We start from the raw sequence: 20,530 nt of genomic DNA on the forward strand, positions 1-20,530 counted from the left end.
GTCTAGAAGTTAACGTCTTGTGTGGAGTGTAGTTGGTAAAGATTTTCTCTCCTTCTGTAAACTGTCCATCAGTCAATAGTTTCTTTAGCTGTACAGAAGCCCTTCTAATTTCATTCGATCCCATTTAAAGGTTACATTTGTTAGTTCTGTGGACTGTTTCCTGTGCGTGGAAGTGCCTGTACCTGCTCCCCTGAAGTGTTGTCCTTGTATTTTTAGCATATTCAGCATTTCTGATTTTTAAAAAAGGTCTTTGATTCAGGAGTTTGTTTGCTTGCTTGCTTGTTTTGGTGTAGAGTGTGAGACATGGATCATATTTCATTCTTCAGGTGTAGATCCTCTTTTGCTAGCACCATTTGTTGAAGAGGCTTTCCCCCTAGTGTCTTTGACACTTTTATCAAAACTGAGGTGTTCACAGCTCCGGGTTTATTTCTATTTTCTGTTGTGTTCCATTGATGTACATGTCAGTTTTTGTACCATGCTGTCTTTATCGCATGTTTAACATTATTATTAGAATGCTCATTGTAGAAATTTTAGAAATAGACTGTAGGGAAATAAATAAAAGCCACTTAAAAAATCATTCTTACATTCTTAGAAAATGTAGTAAGTAGCCTTTGTATTTTATCTGACTTCATTGGCTAAATTGAGCTAATCAAGAATTTGTATCAAGATCTATGAATTAATAGCATTTTCTGACAGTAGGCCACTCCTATACACACACACACACACACACACACACACACACAATGAAATAAAATAAATCTAAAACAGAAGAATCAATTGGTTAATAAAATGATTGCATTTGAATACTTATTTTTGGGGTATGGCTTTCTAATTTTGATACCTTGTTTTCCTCATGGTAGTTTAACAGATGAAGAGTCTCGGAAAAATTGGGAAGAATTCGGAAATCCAGATGGGCCTCAAGGTGCAGTGAATATAAAAATATTGATAGTATTGTATATTATGAAATTATTAACTAGAGTCAGGAATACTGATTATTCTCAGTTTATGGATATGAAAATTACAATCATGATTAGATGAATAAATCAAACCTTTCCTTTTTAAAAAGATTTTAAAAAATATTTTCTATTTGTATAAGTGTTCTGCTTGTATTTATGTTTGTGCAGCACATACATGACTGGTGCCTGTAGAGATCAGAAAGGGTGGGAGTGGGTGTCAGATCTCCTGTAACTGGAGTTGTGGGCATTTGTGAGCCATCTTCTAGGGCTGGAAACTGAATCCAGGTCCTAAAAGAGCAACAAGCACTCCTTTTTTTTTTTTTCAAATTTATTTTATTTATGTGATTGGCTTATGTATATATAATAAGGTTAGAAAAGGATGCTGGATCCCATTGATAGTTGTAAGCCCCAATGTGAGTCCTAGGAACTGACTCAAGTTGTCTATAAGAGCAGCAAGTACTCTGAACCAGCGAGCTAGCAGAGACCGAAGAGATGGCGTATGTTAAAGTAGAGGCTCACAGCCACAGAGGCAGCAAGTGCATCCTAGCTCCCTGTTGAACAGCATACTGCTACCTGTAATTCCAGCTCCACAGAGAGCTGATGTTCTTGGTCTCTAAGGATACTTGTACTTACGTGTACAAACATATTCACAGATACAAACACATACAGGTAATTTAAAGATAATAAAAAAAAATTAAGGAAAATCTGTTTTCCTTTTGTTTTTTGAGTGCTGGGGAGCTGGCTCAGTTAGAAAAGAAGGCTGGACTCATTTTTATTGTTACAGTATTTTATAAATTTTAAAGAACATGACAAATTAAAAAAATGAAAGGTATTACAGTTATTAAAGAGGGGGTCTTTGGGAAGAGTTGGGGTACAAAAGAGAAACAAGAATGTGATGTAACTCTATTTACTTAAAATATGTTTTTAAATGTTAACAAATTCAGATAAATTGAAATCATGTATCTTTTCTCATCATGATGCAATAAAACTTAAACCAATTAAAAGAAAAAACAACAGAAAAGAAGGTTGGAGTTCAGATCCCTGGCACCCACATAAAATTTTTTACCTACTTGTAACCCCAGCATTCAGACAGACACAGGTTCCTTGGACAAGCTGGCTACTTAGATTCTACAAATTATTTAGTTCTAGGTATTTAAAAGCTTTTGAGGAAGACAACAGATGTTGGCTTTTGGTGTCCATAGGCATAGCATTTGCATTGAAACATATTCCTTCACACATGAACATGCATATACATGTGTGCATGCCATGGGACATGCAAGAAGTTTTCTTTACTAATTTCTTGCATTTTCATAATTTTTATATAAATTCAAGCCATGAAAGAATTTGTATTTTCTAGGAAAAAGAAACTGAGAAAAGTTTCCCCATTGAAAACTATGAATTTTCATATGCACACTATTTTGTAACATACATACATGCACACATACATATGTACATTACATATACACATACATAAATTTATTTTGAGTCATGTCCATGCTGATCTTGAACTAGCAGTGATCCTTATGCCTCAGTCCCAAAAGTTTGAGGTGCTTAGGTGCATTCTATTAAGTTTGTATAATAGAAATACATATAATGTAGTCTTTGGGGGGAAATGGGAGGGAACATAAGTTTGAGGTACAAGTAAATAAAGTTGGTTTATTTCAAAGTCTTTTGAAATAATGGTTTATTTTTATTTCAGCTACAAGCTTTGGAATTGCTTTGCCAGCTTGGATAGTTGACCAGAAAAATTCAATTCTGGTAAGTGCATTTAAGTCAAGCCTATTCTAATGTGTTTGTATACTTTTGTTATATGCTGTTTATAGGGTGTAATATAATGAAAGCTTTCACAAAGAAATTCTGCCATGCTATTTAATTTTTTTACTGTGTTTTGAAAGGAAATTTTTAGCAAAAGAATTGGTTTCCATTATTACACTCTGGCTTAGGATAATGTATTCTAAGCATAAACTTGAAACCTTCAAGGTTTATTAACTTATTTTGAAAGTATTTTTGGATAGTGTCTTATTTTTGGCTTGAGAACTATTAAGATTTATATAATTATACATTTATCTAAAGTGAATTCATAATTTCACTTACTTTTTTCACCTTTACTCAAGCTAAGCTATTTTATGCTAAATTAAAGATATATTCCATACTAGGTGGGGCAGTGGGACATTGATTTACATCAGTGATAGTTACTGTAACCCTAAAATATCAGGATCTGTCGTAATATATTGTTTAAAAATTGATGATTTTCTACTTGTGGTTTCATCAAAGTAGTTATCTAGGAGTTATTTTAATATAATTTTTCCTTATTACTCTTAAATATATTTTCTCTTTGTTTATGTCCATGTGTGTGGGTGTTCCCATGCCACAACCTAAGTGTGGAGGTCAGAGAATAACTATCATATGGGTCTGGGGATGGAACTCAGGTTAGGTTTGGTGACAGGTGCCTTTAGCTACTAAGCCATTTTGTTGATCTGAGTTTTCTTTTTTTTTGTTTTTGTTTTTTTTTAAGTCTTAAAAGCAAAATATATAGTTTAGCTGTAATTTGTTTTGAAAATTGCTATTTTGTGACATTAAAATTGGTAATTTTCAGAGCTCTTTACTTGCTGCTTTTAAGTGGATCTCATGCTTAGGGTTACTGTGAGAATAATAGAAAAGAGAAAGATAGCTGACAGATTTCAGATGAAGCTGTAGGCGGAAGTTCAATAGTTACTATGGAATACAAAATGCCACATCTGTAGTTAGGCATAGGAGGTAGTTTATAAGGGCTTACAGTTTATTTCCCAGCACTACTTGCAGGATTTGAATAGAGAAAGTGCTTGATAGGAAGGGAAGCGAAATTTATAAAAGTTCTGTAGTTATCTATATTATATCAGTAAATAGTAAATTAAACAATGATTTGTTATAGCAGATGAAAATGAGTTTGAATATAGTAACACTGTTGTTTATATGACATAGGACAAGCTGTGTAGCTATGTTGTCTGCAAAATTAAAGGAAAAAAATGGCACCTTCATTATATAGGACCAAATAACAAAGTGCTTTTAATAGTGGGTCTTCTTTGTAAGTCTGAACATTGTTGTAATTTAACTGACCAAGGCATAGTTGTTTTCTCTTGAATTCTAGGTTTTACTTGTGTATGGATTGGCTTTTATGGTTATTCTTCCTGTTGTTGTGGTGAGTTTTACCTCTTTTCACTAATTTTTTGGGGTAGCTGCTTCATAAGATTTTGATTATTAGAATTTAATCCATTCAACCTCATGTTTTGAAAGATTCTATTATTGCTTGAGACAGGGTCTTACCACTTAGCTCTGGCTGCTCTGGAACCTGATAGGTAGTCCAGGTTGGCCTCAGACTTGGAGAGATCTGCTTACCTCTGCTTCCTGATTGCTGTCATTAAAGGGACCACCACACCCAGCCTATTTTTATTTTTTATTTTTATGTATGTATGTTTGTGTGTAGGGTATTTGCAAATGAGAATGTCAGAGGAGTTGAGAAGAGAGTGTTTGAGTCCCTGGAGCACGAGTGGTTGTGGGCTAGTTCTGTGGGTGCTGGGAACAGACCGTAAGGCCTCTATAAGAATAGAATGTCTTCTTAACCACTGAGGCATATCCCCAGACCCTAGTAGCCTCATTTTAAAAAAATACCTGTAATTTAGTTGCAGAGCTACTAAAAAGTTTGATACATAGTTTGTTTATTTTGTGCCTTGTGTTCTTTTTGATCCTAGAGTTTGTGTGGGTCCACAAGTCCTGTTATGCATCTGTCTTGACCTCTTCATAGGATTGTTGTATAAGATCCAATCTTATGAGAAGATATCATGTCAGCTATAAAATGGGTCCTAAACTTATTAAATATTTATTAGGAAATTCTGTGTTAGAAACTACTTTATTTGCTTATAGCAATGGGTGATTTTATTCCTGTTTTATATTGTAAGCAATTTCTGCCTAAAACCTAAAATATTTTAATCATGCCTGATGATTTGTGTTGGTGTTTGGGTTTCTGACAATTTAAGTATTAGTTAACTAAATTATTTGAAATATAGAACAAGCTCAAACATTTTGCTCTTGGTAAAGTGTTGGAAAATTCACACACACACACACACACACTACACTGCATTAGCCTTAACGTTTATCATTTTTCATGCTTTATATCTTGTCTGATTCTATTTATGTTTAGGGATCTTGGTGGTATCGGTCGATACGATATAGTGGAGACCAGATTCTAATACGTACAACACAGATTTATACATACTTTGTTTATAAGACTCGAAATATGGATATGAAACGTAAGTAAACTTAAGTAACTGCCTTTTGTTTCATTGCTTTCTGAGTCATTTCTATGTTGCTATGCATTTTTTAACTCTATAGCAGATTCGGTTTTATAGTTCATCAGATTGAAGCAGAAACCAGAAACCATTGCTGACTGGCTCCCTCTCAAGCCTCACATTCATTGACTTAGGCCTACCTGCCCAAGAATGGTACCTATTCCATCAACAGTCAAGAAAATGCCCCCACAGACATACTCACAGGCCATTCTGATCTAGGTATTTCCTCAGTTCAGGCTCCCTCTTCTCAGGTGACTAATTTATGTCACTGATGAGAGTGTGTAAAATTACCAGGTTTCTGCATAGCAAAGGCAACAGTTAAATGAGTGAAAAAGTGGAGAAAATGTTTGGTAGCTATACAGCTGAGAGAGGATAGAATTAGAAATTTTTGTGTAGTTGTATACACCTATAATCCTAGTACTCAAAGAGGCAGGGGTATTAGGATTGTCACAAGTTTGATGCCAGCCTGATCTACATAGTGAGTTGCAGGCTGGCCAGGGAGTCAGTGTCTCAAAAGGAAGAATTCTAAGTCTAGTAAAAATTGCTGTTTAACAATTGCTAGCAAGGATGCAGCTGTTGGTGAGAACGTAAGTTAGTTCAACAACTGTAGAGATCAGCATGAAGATTCCTCAAAAATCTTTAAATAGAATTAGCATACAATAAACTGTACCACTTCTTTAAATAGAATTAGCATACAATAAACTGTACCACTTCTGGGAATATACCAAAAGAAATCTTGTCAGGTACCTGCACATACATGCCTACTGTGGCTTTGTTTACAGTGGCCAAGCTACAGAATAAGTTTACGTGTCTGTCAGCAGATAAATGGATAAGGAAGATGTAGTGCATATATTATAGTTATTATTTTTAATTCAGCCATAAGGAAGAATGAACTTAGGACAGTTGCAAGAAAGTTGATGAAACAGGAGATAACTATATTGTGTAAAATAAATGAGATTGAAAACAGTATTGTAGGAAATCAGCATCTCAAACCCCAAACCATGGCCTCTGCACACAGACGGAGGACAGGGATTAGAGACAAAGACAAGAGATATGGGGCAGGGGAGGGGGGGATGAAGATGAGGGAGAAGGAAAATGGGAGGCGGGGAAGGGGTTTTTTGTTCCTGAGGGACAAAGAACTGCTTTGGGATAGAGAGGAGACTGATGTGCTCCGTAAGCAAGTGGAGGTTTATAAAGGTAAAAGGGAAACCCTGAGTAAGGATGAGGTGTTGAGTTTTAATTGGCATGTTAATTAATCAAAAGGGGCTTTTGATTGCTGAACTTTAATACTTTGATAGCTGGACCTTGGTAGTCAGCCTCAGGAGGAGGAAGTGGCCAAATAAGGGAATAGGCCTTGGTGGTTAGCTTTAGGAATGTAATCTAATGGTTTTTAGCAAGACACAGGAACTCAGGGAGAAAGGCAAGGCCTACTAGAGTTATGTTTACAAGCTAGCTAGTGTCCCTTCAAATATTACATGATTTCTTTCAAGTAGATACTAGATTTTTATGTGTATACATAAAATCATAAATATGCATATATACACCTACCCATACACACACTCAGACACACACAGATCCACAGACACATACATATATGCCATGAAAGTTAAAGCAAGACTGGGGAAAAAAAAGAGTACTAACTGGAAAGGGAGGGACAGATACAGTCCAAATATATAATTGAACACAGCTGTGAAATCCTTCACTGTGTATAGTAAATATAGGCTGTAGAAAAGAATGAATATTACCTTCTGTTATGTTGGACTAGTATAGGAACTAGTACTAGTATAGGAACTTAGTTCCTTACAAGAACATTTGATGTTTTTTTGTTTTCCCCTGGGATACTGATTTAAGAGAATGGTGCTTAGTCTCATGTCATTCTGTCACAAAGCACTTTTCAGCTGGTGGATTTATTCGTACATCCTTCATCTGTCTCTGGAACAGTTTTTTCTTTACTACTTTTTTTTTTTTTTTTTTTTTTTTTAAACCCACATGAAAATATTTGAGCCTTGTGTGAGCCTTTAACCTCAGCACTTGGGAGGCTGGGGCAGGCAAATCTTGGTGAGTTTCAGGCCAGCCTGGACTACATATCAATTTCCAGGCCAAAGTTACATGGTGAGACCATCTCCAAAAAAATATTTTATTTTTATTTCATTTTATTTTATTTTATTTTATTTTATTTTTAGTAGTAGTTCATACATTTACTGTGCCTGCTATTTTTGGGGCACATCTGAAGAAACTAAAGTACAAGGAGAAATGTGAAGAAGACTAATGCCCAGGTCATTTAGCCAGGAGGTGACAGGCCTGTAGTGTCTACTCTCCAGTACTGCTGCAGCCCGCCTTCCTTTTGTTATCATGTATATATGCTCTGCTGTGTTAAATATAAGACTAGTGCTGAAATGCAGGTCTGGCCCTTACAGAGCTTCTAGGACAATACTTGTAATGAAATATGTGCCAGGGTTCTAGCATTTTTATTTACTCGACAGTCTGAGAAGTCATGAAATAAGGAGAATCACTCACTCTTGGTAATCTTTAAACTGGAGGTCACTGACATGCAACACTCTTATCATCACAGGACACACTAATGCTGTCCAGCAGGCTCCTCTGGACACATGCTTACTTTAGAAACATGCTATGTTAACTCACCAGGTGCTTTTGTGTTCTTAAGATGAACACTTGTGTGTATTTTTAAAAGTAAAGGGGCTTTTTGTTGGTTTTTTGTTTTGTTTTGTTTTGTTTTGTTTTTTGTTGTTGTTGTTTTAGTGGGACATGTTAAATTACTTGTCAGATGACTTTCAGCATTTTGTATGATTAGGAAGAAAAACCAATAGATAAACAATTAGCTATTTACCGTTATATTTGTTTTGTTTCCATAGGTCTCGTCATGGTTTTAGCTGGAGCTTCTGAATTTGATCCTCAATATAATAAAGATTCCACAAGCAGGCCAACAGATAATATTTTAATACCACAGGTTAGGCTCATCTTACAAATTCCTCAGTGAGCAATAAAGTATAAAGTAAATGATTCATGTTATGTTTCTGAATAATTCTTTTATTTGTCTTAGCTAATCAGGGAAATTGGCAGCATAAATTTAAAGAAGAATGAACCTCCACTTACCTGTCCATATAGCCTGAAGGCTAGAGTTCTTTTACTGTCTCATCTTGCTAGAATGAAAATTCCTGAGACCCTGGAAGAAGGTATTTGTGACTAATATATGAAGGGGTTTAAGGGGACCAAAGCAGCAGATGTAAGTAGTCCTAGTGATTCAACATTTAGATGTTGTTCTTTTTTTTTCTTCTTCTTCTTTTTCAAATAGTTGTTTATATTTCTTTTTAAAAAACTATATGGTATATAATTACTTTGCAAATAGTTGAAAGTCTGCATCAGATGCTTTGGAAAAATGTCAAAATATGTTATTTGAAGATGAGAGTGTTTTGTATGAAATGTTTAATAATTGCATGTTAGCAAAAGAGTTTGCAGTGACTTTGCTTTCTGAGGCAGGGTCCACAGTAGCCTCTCTGCTAGCCTCGGTCTTTCTCCGCATCCTCTGGACTTAGAATGTACATGTAGAGCATCATGTCCGACTCCTAGTTATTCTTTTGAAAAAAAGAACCTGAAAGCCTTTTAGAGGGACAAAAGTAGATTTTACAGCAAATACCTGATCCTCTTAATCCAGCATGATGCCCCAATTTCTCAGTGGTAGCTATAGAGATATAGTTTGTGTTTGAAGCTGTCTACTCTTACTCTTTAAAACAAAGGCTTTGGATTATGATGGAAGCGTTACCGGAGAGACCATCGATGAATGGCAGCTCCTTTTCAGTTGGAACTCACAAACTTGTCATCCTAAACACAAATGTTCTTTTTGAATGAACCCTTCCCACTGCATCACTGTTCCACTAGTGATGCAATCCAGGCCGTCATAAAAGCCGGCCGTGCGGTGCTTAGTGCTTGGTGTTAGAAAGGGTGCTCGGAGTGCTCAGGGTGGAGAGAAAGGCAGTTTTAGGTGTCATCGTTGGAATTACTTTGAAATGAATGAGTAGTTTTGCTACTAATATTCTATGTACACATATAGGCATTTTTACTAGTTTATTTTTGTTTATATTTCTCATACATGTTAGTTTATATTTCTAACACAAAACTTAATGGATTTTGTTTTGAAAAATCGTTTTATGTATCTGGGTATTCTTTTTTGCATGCATACACTGGTAGCACAGAGGCCTGAAAAGGATATTGGTCCCCTGGGACTGCAGTTACAAGTAGTTGTAAACCACTGTGTGGGTGTTAGAAGTTGAACTCAAGTCATCTAGAAGAGTAGCCAATACTCATAACTCTTGAGGCATCTTTCCAGCCCCCTCAAGTGGGTAATTAAAAAGCATTTATTTTTCTGTATTGCTGGTACTTGGACTCAGGACCTGATGTGCTTTGCAAATACTCTACTGCCTAGCTATATTTTCAGGCTGTTAGGTTTTTTTTTAAAAAACTTATTTCTTATTTTAATGTGTATGAGTATTTTGCTTATAATATGTGCTCAATGCCTGAGGAGGCCACCTGGGACTATAGTTACAGACAGTTGTCAGCTATCACGTTGGTGCTAGGACTTGAATCTAGGTCCTCTGGAAGAGCAATCTTATCCACTCTTACTACTCTTACCCACTGAGTTATCTTTGCCAGCCTATTGTTTTTGTGTATATTTGTTTTTGGAAATTGGACTCAGGTTGTCAGGCTTGCACCACAAGCTGAGCACAGGAAGTGCTTAGCTATCCCCCTTAAGTAGCTTCCCCCCTTTCTGTATTTATTGACTTTATTCTCATTCATGGTCTTTGTATTTCACCAGTTATAGGAGTGGAGCAGACCAGCACAGATAGAACATTCTCAAAGGCAGCGAGATGGGAATTGGATTTATGATTAGGACTGTTTTAAAGAGAATAAATAGTACCCCATTATGTTAGAATTTTGGCTTTGCCAAATCTTACACTAGCGATGGCTTTCTGTTTGTTTGCAGTAATATTGAGGAGAAACCCTCTTTTAAACGTTAGGCTTCTAAGACTGGGTAAAGTATTTAAGGGCAGCACATTCAGCCTTGTGCTTCAGTTGCAAAAGATGTTTCCACTATAAGGTTAGAATAGTTTATTTCAGGTTCTTTTGTTTTGTTTTGTTTTCAGATCAACAGTTCATGCTGAAAAAATGTCCAGCTCTGCTTCAGGAAATGGTTAATGTAATCTGCCAGCTAATAATCATGGCCCGGAGCCGTGAAGGTGAGGAGGAAGTGTAATCACACTGTGTTCTGAAAGCGCTCACTTATTATACTTCACAGTTTAAAGACTTAGGAGTACTTAATTAGAGTTCTGTATACCAGATCAGTCAGGGTTCTCAGATTTGCTTATGGTCTCATTTTTTTCATTGCTTTATTTTTAGTGCCTTAAACTTTTTCTTTCCTCTGCATACTTTTGAGTTATTTTTTATTTTCACAATAATTCTTTATTGGCATAATATGTTTTTTGTTGTTTTTGTTTTTGTATGAAAAGAAAAGGAATTTTGGGTCATTAATGGAAAAGGAGAGGCTAAAAAAAGGAGCCTGTTTATAGTTTGTTGTCGGTGATTTTAATTCTTGGCAGTGTTACAGTACCTTTGGACATCTACTTGTTGCTGGCATTAACACTAAAGTTTTTAGCAAGGCATGACTTAACCCTGTAACTCAGCATCGCTTAGGCAGAGGTTGCCAGTCTGGACTGCACACAGCAATTTCATTGCCTTAAGAAGTAAACATAAAAATACATCTAAAAACACAAAATCTTTCTTACTCTTATTTTTTGAGATAGGTTCTTGCCTTGGAGCCAAACCTGGCTTTGCACTCAAGTCTTTCTGCCTCAACTTCTTAAGGCGATAGGTTTCCACTGTGTTCCACCACGCCTGGCTTAGGACATTTTGGGGTTTTGTGTGTTTGTGGCTGCATCTTACTACATCACCCAGGTTGTTCTTGAAAGCACTTTCCCCTCGCCTCAGGTACCTGAGTGCTAGGGTTGCCATCAAGGGCTGGGATTACAGCTGCCCTCCAAATTAAAGTCCTGTCATATGTTAGTGCCTGAAACTCTAGGATTATTGGAGTTGATAGTTCTTTGTTAAATTAGTGGTTGTTGCTGGGTAATGCACATTTGACCAATTTTATGTATTTTTAACATTTTTTTTCAGTAGCTTTTAAAGGAAAATTAATATACAGATCTTGAATTTTAGGTGTTAAATGTTAGTGTGATTTTATCCCTTGTAATAAAAGTGTAAAAAGTACAGCTCTTTTGTTTCTTTTTTTCCTGTTCTTTCTAAGAAAGGGAGTTTCGTGCTCCAACTTTGGCATCCTTAGAAAACTGTATGAAGCTTTCCCAGATGGCTGTTCAGGGGCTCCAGCAGTTTAAGTCTCCTCTTCTGCAGCTCCCTCATATTGAAGAGGACAATCTTAGGAGAGTCTCAAATCATAAAAAGGTTTGTTGACTACTTTCTAGTCAAAGTTTAGCAGCTTGTATCACAAGGGAATGTGAAAAAAAAGTTTTTTAGACTTCTTTGTGTGGGTTTCTTAGATTTAGAATATCTTTTTGTGTTCGTATTTCTTGATTAGGTGGTTTTATAGTATTACTACAATAGGATTACTGTTTTGCATTGAGTAAATTTTAGTAAATACTTTGTTTTTTACATTGCAAGGATTTAAATATCAAGTAATAGTATGCCATATACTTTTCATTTCATTTTTGACTTAAAAGTTGGGCGGTTATTATAGTTGAATATGAACAAACAAAACAAAAAAAAAAAATTGAAGCATTTACAAAAATAAACTTGAACTGGCCATGAAGCTCTGTGGTAAAGTGCTTGCATGGTATGCGTATGTTCAGCATGCCCCGGGTTCAGTACCATCTAGTTATAGGGCTTGGGAGGACACATTGATGAAGAGAATTGCTTTTCTAGAAAATATAATAGACACTTGAATATTTCAAAAGTATGTAGAAATGAAAAATTTGGGGAATAAAAGAAACCAAAGTTATAATTCTGGTAGGAGATTATAAACATTACTTTTTGGGCATGGTAATAAGAGCTTGTTAACTCAGCGTTTTGGGAGGCATACTGAAACACGAGGGTTGTAGAAAATTTGAGGCCTAGGCTAAGTAGTGCTTAGGAGGCCAACCCGGGCCATAGGGTGAGCCCCTGTTTTAAGAAAACAAAGAGAAAAAGAAAGAAGTTATTTTGTGTATAATAAAAGAAGTAAGGAGAAGATAGGTTTTGGATTTGGTGGTATTAAAGGAAATAAATGTATAAGAAATTGGTATCCAAGTTCTGCTTACTATATTGTCATTATATTAAGCAACAGTTTACAACAGAATCCTAGAGTTTAAATTCACCTATCTCAAGATTTAATCTCTGTAAAAATAAAAATTGAGTACCTAGTACTTAAGTTTTAATTTATTTAACTATATTTGATTTCTTGCATAGTAAAACCTGGAGAGGCCACTTGTATTTGGGAGGTTTCTTCTTGAGGCTGAATATAAACTTAAGACAATAGTTATTGCTTGAATCAGGATTCTGTGTGAACATGTTTTTATTTTTATGCTGTCTTTGCTTTTTTTTTCTGATTAAAAACATTCTGTAATGTTATAAGCTTATAACATTATAGAATGTTTATAATTTATAAAAAAAACAAAACTACTTTTTTTTTTGCTTTGAAATGCCCATAATGATAACTTTTTATGACGTTGCTGAATTTTATTTGGTCAGCATGCTAATAGTTTTCATTCGATAAAAATTTTTATTTATTTATTTATTCATTTATTTTTCTTTTTTTAGTACAAAATTAAAACTATCCAGGATTTAGTCAGTTTAAAGGAATCAGATCGTCATAGTCTGCTACATTTCCTTGAAGATGAAAAATATGAAGAGGTCATGGCGGTTCTTGGGAGTTTCCCGTATGTGACCATGGACATAAAATCACAGGGTGAGTAGGGTTTCTCTTTGCACATTGATGACTTGCTCTCGTTTATTTGACTCGACTCTTCCTTTGTCCCTTCGTCTCACTACATTGTCTTGTGTAGGCTGCATTTACTTTTTAGGTTAGACTCCTTCAGACTTGCAGAAATCTTGTGCCCTATCAGTGTTGATGTACAGTCAGGCATGCTCCACTGTGGATAAAGTCCTTCTTTATGATACTTTAATAATGGGATTTGCACTGGTCTTTGCAGAACTATAGTTTTCTCGTCAAAACCCTGTTTTTATTTTTTGTCACGGTTGTGCTGAGTACGAGGATATGGCATTACAGTTGAACATTGGATTTTATTTTGTGTGTGTATAATCACTTATACCTGGAAATTAGTTGTGAGTGAGGATATGGGAATTTTTTTTTAAAAATTATTTATTTATTTTATGTATATATGAGTACACTGTAGCTGTCTTCAGACACCCCAGCAGAGGGCATTAGATCCCATTACAGATGGTTGTGAGCCACCATGTGGTTGCTGGGAATTGAACTCAGGACCTCTGGAAGAGCAGTCAGTACTCTTAACCGCTGAGCCATCTCTCCAGCCCAGGATATGGGAATTTTAACCTTAGTTGGATTCTTCACACATGGAGAAGGACAGGAGTTCATGCTCAGAGTGCAGAATATAGAACCCTTTTCCTGTGGTTCCTGCTTTATTTCATGTCATGTCGTCATGTCATGTCATAGGCTGCCATTCTTGTCTATGCTGTGCAGTCTTTCTTCCAGTTACAAACCTCTGCAGTATCTTTGGGTGCATTGGCAGCTCCTTCAGTGCTTTTTCAGTGGAGTCCTGGTATCTGTCCTCTTGTGATTGCTTAACTTCCCAAAGAATCCAAGAGATGTACATGTGTGGTGAAAGGAGGAGATGTCTCACACATATTATTAAAAGAAACAGTTATTTAGTGCTGAAAATATCATTTATCTATAGTAAGCTTTGAAAATTACTGTTCCTGTGCTACATGTAGGTTTTTTTTTTTAATCTCTATATCTGTTTAAGTGAAAAGACTTACTTTCTACCAATATAATTGCCCTGTCACAATTTTAATAGCTGAATAGTATCTTTGAACACAGAAGTTCAGATTATTAGTTTACTCTGTCTTATGGTTTAGTTCCGAGTCATAACATTCATCAGCTGACTGTTGAGAGGACAAAGATACTGGAACATGTGAGGAATAATTTCTGTTTTTATTTAAAGAGTTCATTGTCTAGTTGGTTATAGAATTCAAAGCAGAGCATAGTGGTTGCTTAGTGTCATGTGATGACAAACATTCACCTTATATTCATGGAAGAGACATTGAGTGCTGTGCACTTTCCTAACGTCTGCAGAGAGGGGCTTATAGCACTTTGCCTTACTGAATTTGTATCCTAACATAAATGAGAAGTAAATGATTTCCTAAAACTGAGATGCTTGGGACAGGGAAGCAGACAGTGTCATCTGGTTTTGGTTTATGTAGTGTATTTGCAAAGGACTTACTTTAGACAACTTTTTCTGGGCTTTGGGAGTTTTCTTTAGATTAGTGAGTTTTTAGACTTTAAAGTCACTAATTTAAATGCTTCATTTAGGGGCTGGAGAGATACCTCAGATGTTAAGTGTGTTAGGTGGTGGCTCATACCTTTAATCCCAGGTCTTGGGAGGCAGAGGTAGGTGGATCCCTGTGAGTTTCAAGCCAACCTGGTTTACAAAGCAAATTCCAGGACAGCCAGGACTACACAAGAAAACCCTGTCTTTAAAAAACAAGAACAAAACAAAACAAAAAAAACCAAAACAAACACCTACCCCAAAAAACCACCTACTGCTTTAGCAAAGGACCTGGATTCAATTCACCGCTCCTACCTAGTGGCTCACACCCACCTATAACTCCTGTTGTGTTCATATATACCTGTGCTTATTCCCACATGCATACACATAAATCTTAAAAACTGCATTTAGAATTTTACTTTTGAACCAAATTTAGTTGGGGGCTTAAGAGATAATCTTTGTTATGATCCATTATTATAAAATGTATGATTAGAAAAAATGTTAGAAGAGGTTGTCTTCGAGGAAGTAAGAGTTTATTTTACTATGTTATTCGTGTATGTCACGTGAGTCACAGAGTTTGGAAGGACGAGTAGCCAATATAGGACCAATTCTTAATATGGTGCTGGAGATAATTATTCTCCCTTTATCAGTAGAGGCCACATAGCCTCTCCTGGCAGGCTGTGTCCCCACTAGATCCATGGACACACGGATACAGCAGATGTCACAAGTACTGCCAAGGGAAAATGTAGATGATATGTGGTCCAGGTTTGAGTTCTGATAATGGAGGCTTGTAGGGTGAGCCACATCGTCAAACTTCACAACCAGTAGTGGAGTTAGCAATTACAAGTTGTTGGAGACTGCTGTTTTCTATATGTCGTTGTCAGAAAGGTCAGAACAATGTGCTGAACTAAATTTGTTAGGCAGTACAAACTTAGTAAAAACAAAAATTCTCAGTGTAGAAATTTCTTACAGATAAAATCTTGTAGAAAAATGAATATCATTTGAGTAGAAGGTATTAAAAAGTAATTATCTTACTCATTGCTTTGACAAAAAAATAATGCCTTACAAGCAATTTTAAGAGGAAAATGGGAGAAAGGTTTATATTGACTCTTTGAAACATATATATAGTCCATCATGTCGAGGAAGTCTTGGTGTACAGGAGGTTAGGGGTGTGTGTGTGTGTGCGCGTGTGCGCACACGTTTCCATGTGTTGCGTGCATGTGAATATACATATGGATGTACAAGCATGCAGAGGCTAGAGGAAGATGTTTGGTGGCTTTCCCTATTGTTCTTTTCCTGTTGCATTGAAGTGAAAGGTCTCTCAGTGAGCCAGAAACTAGCTCTTTTGGCTAGTCTGGATGGTCAGCTAGCTCTCAGATTCCACCAGTCTCCACCCCCAGTGCTGGTCTTACACATACATTATATGCCTGGCTTTTCATGTAGGCACTGACAAGTATCACTGTGGACCTGATGCTTATAGAACAAGCCCTTTGACCTCCTCTTTTAGCTGCTTTCTGTTGCTGTGATGACACTATGACGAAGGGAACTTACAATAGAAAGCATTTAATTGGGACATACTTCAGTTTCAGAGGGTGAGTTCATGACCATCATGATGGGGAAGCCTGACATCAGGCAGGCAGGTGTGACACTGGAGAAGTAATTGAGAGCTTACATCCTGATCTGGGAGTTGGGGGCAGAGAGAGAGCATGCAAGGCTGGGCCTGGTATGAGCTTTGAAACTTCAAAGCTCATTGTCTAAGTTGCGTTTTTACTGCTGTAAAGAGGCACTATGACTGGCACAATTCTTATAAAGGACAACATTTAACTGGGGCTGGCTTACAGTTCAGAGGCTCAGTTATTATCAAGGCAGGAAGTATGGCAGCGTTTAGGATGCTGCCATGATGCTGAAGGAACTGAGTTCTACATCTTGATCCACCTGTAGCCAGGAAAGGACTGACTCACTTGGGCGGCTGGGAAAAGAGTCTCATTGCCCACCCCACAGTGATACACTTCCTTCAGCAAAGCCACACCTCCTAATTCTTCCCAAAATAGTGCTACAGCTGGGGACCAACCATTCAAACATGAGCCTACGGGGGCCATCCTCATTCAAACCACCAGATCTGCTGGATAGTATTCTTTTATAAAACTATGGAATTCTACACAAATTTGCATGTCATTCTTGCACACAGGCAACTTGAATCTTCCTGCCTGTTCTAGTTGTAATATGTTTTTCCAAAGCTAGCCCTTAAAATCCTTTTTACTGTAGAGAAAATATGTTGAAGTTACTCCTTTAGATGTTGCTTTTTAAGTGTTTAAGGTTATTGGAATGTTAGATTTTATTATGTTATTCTTTTACTCAAGCATTGGTCGGAGAAGTAAAATTGTACTGTATCTACAAAGTTGGTTTTGAAACTTGGCAGTGTAGTGCAGCTGTGAACCTTGGTTTCTTAAAGTGGAAATGAAATAAATCATAATAGTCCTTTAAGGATTAAATGAAGCAATTGTTGAAGATACCTGGAGGGCTTTACAGTTATCAAATTATTTTAATAAGCTTTTAAAAATATATTCAAAATACTGAAGTACCCAATTGTTTTGGGAAAGTAAATGTTTGTGCTTGTATTGACTGAGAACTTGTTTTTCTCCTTTGTTCCGTTTCTCCTGTCTTAGTCTTGGATGATGAAGACAGCAACAACATCACAGTTGGATCCCTAGTTACAGTGTTGGTTAAATTGACAAGGCAGACAATGGCTGTGAGTAGTTACTTGTGTTGCTCATTTATTTATCCTTATTTATGTATATTTATTATCATGGAGGCTTACTTGTATAGCTGTTGGTTTGTGTGAGAATGCACATGCATTTGCACATGGGTGCGCATGTATGTATGTGGAGGCCGCAGGTCAGTATCTGATGTTGTTCTTTGAGAGGGTATCTCTCATTGACCTTGTGTTTGCCAATTTAGTATGGCTGCCTGGCCAGCTTATTACAGAGGTCCACCTCCCAAGAGCTGGGATTATAAGCATGTGCTATCCATCATGTATGACTTTTATTTCTTTTTTTAAGATTTAGTCATTTTGTGTGTATGAATGTTTTGCCTGTCTGTATACATTTACACCACATGAGTGCCTGGTGACCACAGAGATCAGAAGAGGGCATAGGATGCCCTGAAATTATACCTATGGAGGTTATGAGACACCATATGGGTTCTTAGAATTGAACCCAGGACCTCTACAAAGAGCAACAAGTATTCTAAACTACTGTGGTACCTTTTCTAGGTCCCCAACTCCATCCCTTTTAAGACATTGATTCTAGGGGTCATATGCAGGCCTTATGCTTGTGTGTCTAGTGCTTCACTAACTGAACTGTCTTTCCAGCTCAGTGTTTGTTTTGTTTTGTGTTTGAGTCAGGGTCTTGCTCTGTAGCCCACATGGCTCTGTTCCATTTGGCTTAGCCTCCTGGAGGTTGTGACTATAGACACGCACATCCTACTTTATTTTTAATTGTATTTTTATACTTTATGAGTTAAAATTTTTATGTATGTTTTTCTTAGTTTCAAGTATGTTTTTAAAGCTTGTAACAGATCTAAATTAACAAGTTCTGTTAGGTATTTTACAATACTAATTTTTATGATAGAACTTTCATATGTACTAAAAACCTAGAAATAGATTAATTCTTTATATGTTTACTAGTAATTGTCTATGCTGTTTATGTGACTATATTTTTATGCTGTAATGTATTGCTTATGTAGAAATTATTGTTGATAATTTCATTGCCTTTGTTTTTGTAAATTTTTTACTATTTGTTTTAGCTGCCTTTAAAATATTTAAAAATTACACTCAAATTAACTTACAATAATTTAAGATGTCCAGAAACAAATTTAAACAGCATCGAAAGTATAGGCAAACATCATGATCACTCTGAAATCCCACTGCTAACTTCTTCAAACATCCTGATAGGTAGCTGCTGGAGAGTTAAATATTATTTTTTTCTAAACAGCAAAATTTACTTCTTTCATTGTTCCTATCTTTATAGTTCCAGATGACCTGTTTGTGTTCCTTTTGTATCTTCATATTTAGCTTGGATCTCTGCAATGGATATCCAAATATACATATACCATATACATCAGTACTTGCTCTTTTAAAACGCAGTTGTATGTATTTCTTCCACTTTGTTTTCCTGTTTCTATAACATATTTCTGTTACCTTTCAGATTAATTAATAAGGTTACCACTCAGGTTTTTCATTTTGTCTGTGTGTGTTTGTGGAAATCCCTTGGGCTTTTTGGCCATCCAGTCCAGCCAAGTCTGTAAGTCAGTGAGAGAACTTGCTTCAGACACTAAGGAGAATGGAAATAAGCCTTTTGACACCAACCTCGACTCCACATGTGCACCTTGCATACACAGTGGTAGTGTCGTGCTAGGCTTTTCACCCACCACTTAGACCAACTGAGAAAGCAAAGCTTTACAGTGCTAGTGCAGTGGCACGTGCCTGTAAGCCCAGCAACTTGGTCTCAGGAGGCTGAGACAGGGGCATCTGGGTTCCACGATCCCTGTCAAAACCATAAAAACAACAACATTGAGATGCCAGCTTATTGATTTCTTAATTAGACTAGCCTGTCTCTTAAAGAGGTTAATAATTATGTTTGCTTTAATTTATTGGCTTTAATAATTCTAAGATATTTATCACACATAATCTCTACCACTCATCATTTTTCAGTTTGCATTCTTACTAGGTTCTAATTGAGCTTTAAATTGTAAATGTGTACTTTTCGTATTGATTCTAATTAACTTGTATGATAAGTGGGTATACTTTTAGGATATGTGGATTTTCTTGGCAATCTACTGATAATAATATAATAAATTTATATAGTATTCCCTTGAAGGTGAGAAATTAGAATGTATTATATACTCAAATTTCCATTATAATATTGTTGCTTGATTAGTATTAGAATAAAATGAAATTTTAAATTGAAATATTTTTGACTTTAAGTGAGTAAGCATATATTAAGCCATCGAGTTTGTTAACTTAAGTAGACTCTGTTTTCGTAGTCTGTTTACAGTAGCTATGAGGTACTTCGGAAGGTTACTACCTGCGTCTGCACAGACTTAGGACTGCCGAGCTTACTCACCCTCCCAGTTGCAACCAATTAACAAAAGCTTTATGGAAGAACATTGTGAAAGATTGTATTTCCTTTTGAAAGACAAATACGGGCTGATAGTGTTGTTCTTGTTGCCTCTAGGAAGTATTTGAAAAGGAGCAGTCCATCTGCGCGGCTGAGGAGCAGCCTGCAGAAGATGTGGTAACTAACAACCTGCCTTTCCTTACCCTCTCGAGGAAGAGATGTTCTGTTTGCTTTCTTGGTTGACTTAGATTACCGTGGGGTATAATGCAGTTTATGAAAACACTTCTTTTCATCAGTCTCCTCTAAACATGACTGTTTAGCCTTAATAGTCATATATGGTTTGCAGCAGAGTGATGCCAGCAAGATGAAGGCAAAAGGAGGATGGCAGCAGAAGAACAAAGGACCCAAGAAAGTGCCCAAATCCAAGAAAAAGAAGCCTTTAAAAAAGAAGCCCGCAGCTGTGCCCTTAGCTCCGGCAAAGCAGCAGAAGCAAAAGCAGGCAAATGGAGTTGTTGGGAGTGTAAGTCTGCAGTCTGTTGTGTCCTTACTGAGATGTAGTCTCTGTGTTCAGCTGTTCAGATGTGCACACTGTTCCTACAGGTCAC

At 36.5% G+C, this 20,530-nt stretch overlaps 1 protein-coding gene across 2 annotated transcripts in view; it reads left to right on the plus strand.

The window, feature by feature from the left end:
• Positions 1 to 20,530, plus strand: part of Sec63 (SEC63 homolog, protein translocation regulator) — a 71,044-nt gene that overhangs the window by 30,894 nt on the left and 19,620 nt on the right. Inside the window, exons 5-16 of one of the 2 annotated variants that reach the window (XM_031348542.1) lie at positions 861 to 922; positions 2,656 to 2,714; positions 4,084 to 4,134; positions 5,134 to 5,242; positions 8,155 to 8,249; positions 8,343 to 8,475; positions 10,441 to 10,533; positions 11,598 to 11,752; positions 13,103 to 13,250; positions 17,475 to 17,557; positions 20,043 to 20,102; positions 20,272 to 20,445. In XM_031348542.1, coding sequence (XP_031204402.1) covers positions 861 to 922; positions 2,656 to 2,714; positions 4,084 to 4,134; positions 5,134 to 5,242; positions 8,155 to 8,249; positions 8,343 to 8,475; positions 10,441 to 10,533; positions 11,598 to 11,752; positions 13,103 to 13,250; positions 17,475 to 17,557; positions 20,043 to 20,102; positions 20,272 to 20,445 — 1,222 coding nt within the window. The remainder of the gene's footprint in view (positions 1 to 860; positions 923 to 2,655; positions 2,715 to 4,083; positions 4,135 to 5,133; positions 5,243 to 8,154; positions 8,250 to 8,342; positions 8,476 to 10,440; positions 10,534 to 11,597; positions 11,753 to 13,102; positions 13,251 to 17,474; positions 17,558 to 20,042; positions 20,103 to 20,271; positions 20,446 to 20,530) is intronic. The other variant, XM_031348543.1, reaches the window with a different exon arrangement.

This window comes from Mastomys coucha, unplaced genomic scaffold, assembly GCF_008632895.1.
Source record: "Mastomys coucha isolate ucsf_1 unplaced genomic scaffold, UCSF_Mcou_1 pScaffold3, whole genome shotgun sequence".
Taxonomy (NCBI): domain Eukaryota; kingdom Metazoa; phylum Chordata; class Mammalia; order Rodentia; family Muridae; genus Mastomys; species Mastomys coucha.